This window comes from Montipora capricornis, chromosome 11 (genome assembly GCF_036669925.1).
Source record: "Montipora capricornis isolate CH-2021 chromosome 11, ASM3666992v2, whole genome shotgun sequence".
Classification (NCBI taxonomy): domain Eukaryota; kingdom Metazoa; phylum Cnidaria; class Anthozoa; order Scleractinia; family Acroporidae; genus Montipora; species Montipora capricornis.
Genome location: NC_090893.1, coordinates 31027098 through 31035513, shown reverse-complemented (window position 1 = coordinate 31035513; position 8416 = coordinate 31027098). Strand labels below are relative to the sequence as shown.

Here is an 8416-nt window from a genome sequence, read left to right as displayed (position 1 = left end):
ATTACTTCCAATTTTTGAAACCGGTCTGAGCCACCTTAAACTGTTTAAAATCTTACCACGAAGGGATTCACAAGTCGTTTGTAGGCATTTAAATTGTACCTACAACAAGGAAGTCCTAAAGTGCTGGTACGACCAAAAAATAATTCTTCTTTTTCTTTGGATTTCAAAACTATGTTAACTAAGCACTAGGTGACCCAAGTTTTAAGTTCTGATTTTAAAAAGACACCTATTTATTTTAACTTGAATTTTGTTATTTGTTGGTCCGCCATTACTAACTTTAAAATCTTGAGACAGCTGGGTCGAGGAGAAAATGATGTCAGACTCACTTGTTTAAGAATGCAATGAGTGTGTACGCGGCTGAATTAATATGCAGCAAGGAAGTAATAAGTTGCATTAACACGCTGAAATTTTAAGCTAGTGAGTAAATGACGTCACTTTCCCTAGATCCAACCCTCTGAGGTCCAATCGGTCAGTTTTGAACGTGAGTAATGGTGGCGGACTGTGAAATCCAAACGTTACATTCAAAACTGAAACAGCCTTTGGATAAAAATCAAAGCTCAAAATTTTGCCAGTCGGGTTTTAAGCAAACACGCTTTCAAAATCTGAGGAAAAAAAGAAGAATGATTTTTTGATCATAGTGGCACAGTTAACTTGTCCTTGAATCCTTTCAAGCGGGACCCCATGCCAATATCAGTAATGGTAACGCAAGCTTTTGTCTGCGGATTAGCATTGGAATTTTTTCCCGTTTGCGGTGTTTTGCAAAAGCTCATTCGGTGCGAACATCACTGTTAGTAGAATTGATCCCCAAGAAAAATGTATCTGGCGATATCGCTTTTTATTCTCTTTGCGAGTATTCAGTAAGTACATTTTTATTCTCAATACCTTTGTTATTTACCTCGTGATAAGCCGACCGTGGCTATAAGTTGAAAGCTTAACTATAACATTTTATTTCCTTGTACCAGCTGAACTGATTATTGAATCAATATTGAATGATTGACGAAGACTGCTCGGAAAAAGATCATTGCGTCTGTGTCCTGAGTAACACGATAGCTAGCCAAATTGATTAATTAATTTTTTTGGTCGATTTAATTAAAACCTGCGAGAACGAAAAAAAAGGCACAATTCTGTTAAAACTTTCACTTACAAAACGTCACGGTCATAAAATGGGCTCGGCGTTTCTCGGACAAGTTCCAAAACTTTTTGGGTAAGAAAAGCCACTTCCAAAACTGCCATCCGCTTGTTTTGATTGGCTGGTTTTTGAACCTGTTTTCAGGGTAACACAAATCAATGATTGTCAATGATATTTTTTACTGAAGAAACAGACGAGACGTCAGCTTTCCAAATCTTTCACGGTGGTAATTCGACCTTTATCAACTCGTTTGATAAAGCCAAATTTCCTTGTTTCACACAGTTTCACGCGGCACCACAGTTTTTTTAGAAACTAGAAATTTGTTTGTACTAGCCACTGATCGGAAGGGCGCTTAACTTAAGGGAGATAATTTATCCTCAAGTTTTTCACGGGTTGTTTACCATTTACAAGGGGAAACCGGTTGGTACTAGGTTTGTTCAAATGGTAAGCAAAAACTCCCGAATTGTCTTTGCCCAAATTGGTGACGTTCTCGCCATTGTTGTATTGGCAACGGCTTGCCGCTTTTTTGGAGTACCGTACCAATTACGTGTGTAAAAGGGGTTTTAATATCTCTCATCGCATTGGCAGTGTTCTTGAAGACGCCACTTCAGAATAAAAAACTTCGCGCCAACGTAAATATCATCCGTCCTTTTAGCGTTGTCAGACAATTGGCCGAAGCGGAAAATACCATAATAATCTTTAAATGAAGCTATGATCCTCTCAGTTATGAAGGAAATTTTTGCAATTGCGTAAAGAAGCCTGAAAAATCAGGAGTTCAACGGGGTTTGAAACCGTGACCTCGCGATACCGGTGCGACACTCTAACCAACTGGGCTTCATAGCTTCATAGCACAGTTGGTTAGAGCGTCGCACCGGTATCGCGAGGTCACGGTTTTAAACCCCGTTGAAGTTCTGAAATTTTCAGGCTTCTTTACGCAATTGCAAAAATTGCCTTCATAACTGCGAGGATCATAGCTTCACTTGATTTCATATCCGCAGTTCATATATGATCCATTTCATACATAATTTCATGGTCGATAATAATCTTTATTTGTCCACCCAACATTTGTGTAAACATTGTTCTAAGTCGCAAAAGAAAAAGGACACAATGCTTATGCAAAATAGACCAATTTCGATATATTAAAATCCAGTCCTAAACAAAAGCCATCATCTCGAGGCTCTGGCGAATAAACTCATACAAATCCTTTATTTATTCCCCAGAGCCTCGAGATGATGCCTTTTGTTTAGGACTGAATTTTAATATATCGAAATTGGTCTATTTGGGGGGACAAACAAAGAATATTATGGTATTTTTCGACTCGGCCAATGGGTGGTTTTCACATTACGTCATCACCACCTATAGTTCCTTTTTTTCGTCCACCGGTACCAGCATTACATCATTGTTATCTGTTTCTCTAGAACTTGTTGGCAAACCATCTATATGAGCCTGAAACTATCCTATAACTAATTTGTGCAAACGGTTTTAAAGTGAAGATAGGAAATGAACAGTTCCTTGTGGTATACTCACGCTGTCGCCAAATCCTAAAATGTGGTTAATTTCACTTTGTTGTTTTGCACAGTTCAGCAAAGAAATGCACTAAAATGGGAGATGCATGATTACTTTTCTCTTTAAGCCATAAGATTCTTGCCTTTTTGGCGTAGCCACTGCCTTGGCCGACGTCACGGTAGTTGCGACGTAAGGCGCTGTTACACTGTGAAAGGTTTCGTGCAACTTGTATCGCATTGTTTTAGCGACATTGTGGCGGGACAAGTTGCACGAAACATTTCGCAGTGTGACATACCCTGTAACGGCCAAAATCGTTGCGAGACAAGTTGCACGAAAGTAGAACTTAATTCTACTTTTGGCAACGGCTCTTGCAACTTGTCTCGCGACGATTTTGGCCGTTAATAATTCAGCATCACAAGCAGCAAAAGCAGGCTGAAATTTGCGTTTTGCCAAAAATCAAATCAACTGGATTACCTTTAGCTCATTTTTTTGCCTGTTGTCTACAGATGTCGTACAACTCTTACAAAGACAAAGAGTTGTTTTAATAAAAGAATTTCGACCAGCAGTAGCCAACCGTTTTTCCTTTGCTGTTTCATGTAAACGTGATGTCAAATCTCTCTAATGATCGTTCGACCATTGGTGGTTAATGCATGCATGATATCCATCGAGTAGCTATCGAATCCACCATAGCGAAGATATCGTTGACGTCACCCATAAAATTGTCATTATTCAAATTTGGGCGCCATTTATGCAAAGGGTCTATTGAATTGCATTCTCGGTCGCGGTTGGCGTACAGAACAATGAAGTAAAATGCCTATTGGGATAATGCAAAACCTGTGGGGCCATTTTCCATTGTCAGGAGCCCATCTGGAGCGTGCAACTTCCATACAGCGTCTGTGAAACGGCGTTTTCACAAGTAGGTTTATTTTTAGAGTAGCCCTTAGGTCAAAAAACAAAGGCAGTTCCGGTTCGGTGACCCTATGACGTCAGCTTAATTTCTTGTAATTGGCCATCGGGCTCCTCTGGGAGTCTCATTCGCGGGAAATTCAATCTAATAATAAATCGTTCTGTGAAAACGCCGTTGCACGAACACAGTAGAGTTGTAGGCTCCGGGTCATGGGTTCCTGTCATTGTTTTGTACACAAACATGCCCTTTTCATCACGTGGATACAAACCAAGAATTTGTTATCTTATTTTCTTCTTACTTCCAAACAGCACGAATACTGTTTCCGGTTCATCGCATCATTCGTATCATGTTGATCCAGTGCATATCCCGATTGGAGACCTCGGTCCTTCTGGTTCTCAGGTATTTTTTTTGTTCCACCTTTTCTGCTTATGAGATTATGAACTAAAAGAGATTGTCACTGAGCAAAGTTCACACGATCTCCGGGCCAGACATTCCGCTTTTCAGTTTGTTATTAACGTCAAAAAGACCGAGCTATTCGAGCGAATGGTCAGCTTAGACTTCAATTTACATCCTCTCGCAAATCTTAGCGTTACAACAGACGCTTTCATGCTTTGTTTGGGTGACAGTGGTAATGGATACTTTAGACAGTTTGTAGGGTCGAAGATGAATAGACTGCGACAGTTAGGAAAACTGTAAAAAGACTGTGACTTGCAATGGCAAATTGGAGGCTGGACCTGGCGTTCTTTAGTTTACCCAACACATCACGTACGCATGCTGAAATAAATAACAAGAAGACATTGAGGATATGAATCTACTAAAACATTTTACGCCGGATTACTCAAAGTGAGGGTATCCGGTCGTTTCGCCCGCAAGTCGTTTCGTCAAAAAGTGATTCACCCACAATCAAGTCGTTTCGTTATCACAGGGATTGCACACACTTCTGTCGATTCGAAACAACCTTGTTTGGCGAAACGAATTACGAGCGAAACAACCATAAACCAAATTGACGTCTCCAAAGTAAAATTCTTTATCACCCGCGTTTTTACAGATTTCGTAATCAGTTGCTTAGCGCTTCGTTACGCTTTATGATTTTTGCCATTTGGTTCAGTTCTACCCTTGTTGATTGGCTATGAACTCTCTCGTCATTTCCCTGAATCATGTTCCCAGCTAGTTGCTCACTCGTTTTTTTTTTTGCCCGCGCTTAGTGCTCGCGCTGTGATTGGTTCACTTCATCGCCCATGCCAAGCTACATCAATCCCAACTTGTGATTGGCTTAGCTCGGCCGCCCAAATGAAATAAAATGTAAACAATGTCAATCATGTTATAATTAAAATCTTTTTTCGCAAAGAATGTCCATGTGAAGGGTTTTTCTGGAAATTGTACCGCTAATATCAAGGGTTTGTTACGCATGGAGGGAATGGAGTTGCAATACTGTGACGGGCAACAGTGGGTTCAAGTTGCAGGCCATTCAGCTGAGGAGAACAGTGAGACAAATCCAGGTAAAAAAGTGTTATATTTTGATCATGATTATTTTACGAAAGCACTCAAAGGATGAGATGGTGGATAGCTGATACATTATTCCTTTGGCAGCCAGTCAATCAATCAGGTCGAGTCTACTCTAACGCAAGTTGGAAGTTACGTAATTCTCCTAAAGACCTTTTAATGATATCAAACATTGTATATAAGGAAGATTAAGAACACGTACAAATGCGTGCTGAAACTTCTAAAGAAATTAAAGACCAAAACGTTTCTAATAATCTTGTTTTAATTTTTATTCTGAAGAAGTTGTCAGTCTATAGACTTAACAACAATTTTTCACACTTAATATCATCTACATCTTTAAGAAACTATTTGAGCCAGGAAAGCAAATGGCTACAGCTCTAATATTCTACAATGTTTAGACTACTCCATTTCCGAAGAAATTACCCGGGTATTCCCGAAAATTATGAGCGCATTTTCTCAATATTTTCCCCGCATAATTTACTCCAAAGTACTGTGATTCAATGTTTTCCGTCAATTTTTTTTGTCTCTCGACTCTGCTGAACAGGAAGTCGAAGAGATGGTCAGAAGTTGTCCGGCCAAACTCAAACACAATCCTGTTGTTTTTGCTATCAACCGTTTCATCAAGAATTTACTTTCGAACCACCTACATGTATATGTGAACTGAAATATCAATTGGTCCAACTGAAAAACGTGCGAGGTCGGGAAAAACAAGAGTAAATTTCTCTTAACTTGCTTGAATAATCGGGAATTCCGCAAACCCGTCAGGGTTCGAAAAGTGTGAAAAGTTGGGATTTCACTTGTTATCCTGGGAAATTCATTTTTGTTTCTTCAGTGATGTATTGATAAAAGCAGATTGTTTTTTGCAAAGAATCATCACAGCATGCATTTAGTGCTTTATGTTTCATAATTCAATTAGCAAATTGTTATCGACGCCGGAAGACAAATATTGATTTTTGGAAAAAGGAACACCGACCAATGTGATCAGCGTTTCCGATCTTAAAATTTGCATTTGTAAATTTTGTATGCTAAAAACATGATTTCAAATCCCCCATTCTTTCAATATTTTAAACATGTTTTGCTTGTATGACAGAGAGAGAATAACTGGGAAAAACGAGAAGGCTTTTTCCGAGTTCTAAACCCAAATTAATTAGCGTCCCAAGACTAATAACGGACAGGAAAAACTTAAGTTGTGTTGACGTGGCACTTGGTAAAAAACTAAACGCGAGCCAGAACAGTCCACTGTCAGCTGCACTGTGAGTTTCGCGAGACTAAAATGTTGTATGAAGCCGAGACGATAGTTCTGATTGCCCTGCCTGCTTTATATAATTACAAGTAGTATTTGTTAGTAGATGAATGTAATAGTTTGTCGAGTTCTGGCTTCGTGCTCGCGATATGTGAAGTCAGAACGAAAGTTTGTCAGTGTTTTTTGTAAGGTAAACACTCTGTTTTCATATAAAATGCAGTGTGCTTTATACAATAGCTGAAAATAGACTGCAAATTTAAAGAAAAGATAAACAAAATCTTGTTTCAACACGATCTTAGAGAGGCTTAAAATTATAGCGCAGAAGGCGAAATTCCATACTCGAGTTACTCAGTCCAGTACATATGTGAAGAAGCCGACACTAACAAATCAGTCCTGACACTATGAACTCCATTGTAGTTTGCCTTTTCGTGTTTATCCTTGGTTTGCTGGCTGTGAAAATTCCAGCCGAATTTGACAGGAGTGAAGGGCCTGGTCGGAACCCAGGATCGCTTGAGAAGAGAAGCTCGGAACTCTCAAACGCTTTCCAAGAATCTTCGCTTATCACCAGAAGAACTGTTGGGAAACACAACTCGGGTTTGTATTTTTTTGCGGGTAAAATTTATAAAGCAATTGCACCATAATTAAGAGAAAAAGTTGACAGGCTATAAGATTGGCTGTGAGTATGCTCACGCAGACCGCGCCACTGTGTAGATCCACGAATCGAAAGCCTCACTAATACGACACGTATTCTCTGTTGCTATTTACAGATCGATGGCGAAAGATGAATTTCGCTCCAGTTTGTTTTGGTACGAAGAATCAAGAGTTTGGCAAATTCTCCGTCCACTACGTCTCTGGTGGAAAGCTCTCTGCGGTAAAATTGGTTCACTTGTATGGTTACGTGACGTGCGACACTCGGTACGTTTCCTACTGGTCCTACTGGGGCTGTGGTGACTACTATTCCGGTGACAAGATCGCGGTTGTCATAACAACCGCGACCAATCATGTTCTTTTGCCGGAAAGCCAGTTTATTGTTGCTCAAGGTGCTAAATGGTCCAAAGTTCCCGGATACACCTCGGTCTCTCCGGAGCTTGAGTTGTCGTTTTTTAACCCTTATTCGGTCCAGTCAGGCCAAAAGCTCCGCCTGTGGTATGGCGAAGATTTGATGAATGTTGGCGAGGGAGACAATGGGGGAAGAGCCTGCGTCGATATTTACGCAATCTATATCTAAGACAACCTGGAATGCTTTTTTCAGATCCTAACAGATTTTGTAGCTTCGTTAAGGGGTTTTTATTATGATAGCTTTTTACTCGCAAATGTAATCTTGGCTACCAGTGTTCAGGATTTTTGCTATGCCAACCTGGAGCGGATGGTAAAAAATCGTCATTTCACTGGTTTTTTGCTTATTTGTATCTTGATTAAGAAAAGGGTTTTCGGATTTAAAATGCTTATGAAATAATAACGAAACAATAATCTAAACTATAAAGGACATAAAATAAGGGATTTGTTTTTCATTTCACTTGCACACTTTCAAATAAACTGAGGGCATAAAAAGAAAGACTTGTTTTGTATCATCGTGGTTTGCCTCGCATTTGAACTCTTTCTGTTGACGTGGAAAAAAGTTTGAACGTGAAAGCACAAGCAACATAGCGACTACCGTCACAGCGAAATTCTGGAAAATAATAATCAATATCTAGATTCCCTTTGCATTGAGTTAGTTAAACGCGCACTGTGTGTTCCAAAGTCCTAAAATGTAAAATAACAGCATGAAAGTTAAATAAGACTATTTTACTCACTCAATATTGTTTTTACCTCTTGAAAATAAAATCCATATCGTCGCGTCGCCGGGTAATATCGAGCTATGTATCGAGCTTGATCGATAGGAGTTTATATGGATTTCACGTTAGATCGAAAGCTCTGAGAAGGATATCTGTTTCGCCTTTGAAAAGCTACAAGATAGTTCAAGCCTGAAATGCAATAGTCTAGAACTACAGAACTGATTGTTACCAGATTACATGAATAACGCAGTCAATTTATGGTCGGCAGATACGAGGGGACTAGTCCTGCGTCTAGTCCTAAGTCCCATCGCGATTTTTGTCAAACATCTAGCCACATTGAACCAAATATGTTC

General features: G+C 39.6%; 1 protein-coding gene across 2 annotated transcripts; it reads left to right on the top strand.

The window, feature by feature from the left end:
• Nucleotides 1-739: 739 nt before the first annotated feature.
• On the top strand, nucleotides 740-7843 carry LOC138023831 (uncharacterized). Of its 2 annotated transcripts, XM_068870917.1 has the most exons (4): nucleotides 740-857; nucleotides 3851-3941; nucleotides 4891-5041; nucleotides 7056-7843. In XM_068870917.1, exons 1-4 carry the CDS (start codon nucleotides 814-816, stop codon nucleotides 7514-7516), a joined length of 747 nt encoding a protein of 248 aa, XP_068727018.1. In that variant the 5' UTR covers nucleotides 740-813; the 3' UTR covers nucleotides 7517-7843. The 2 variants fall into 2 exon arrangements, with proteins under 2 accessions (XP_068727018.1, XP_068727019.1); XM_068870918.1 differs by lacking the exons at nucleotides 740-857; nucleotides 3851-3941; nucleotides 4891-5041 and adding an exon at nucleotides 6624-6882.
• Nucleotides 7844-8416: the final 573 nt, after the last annotated feature.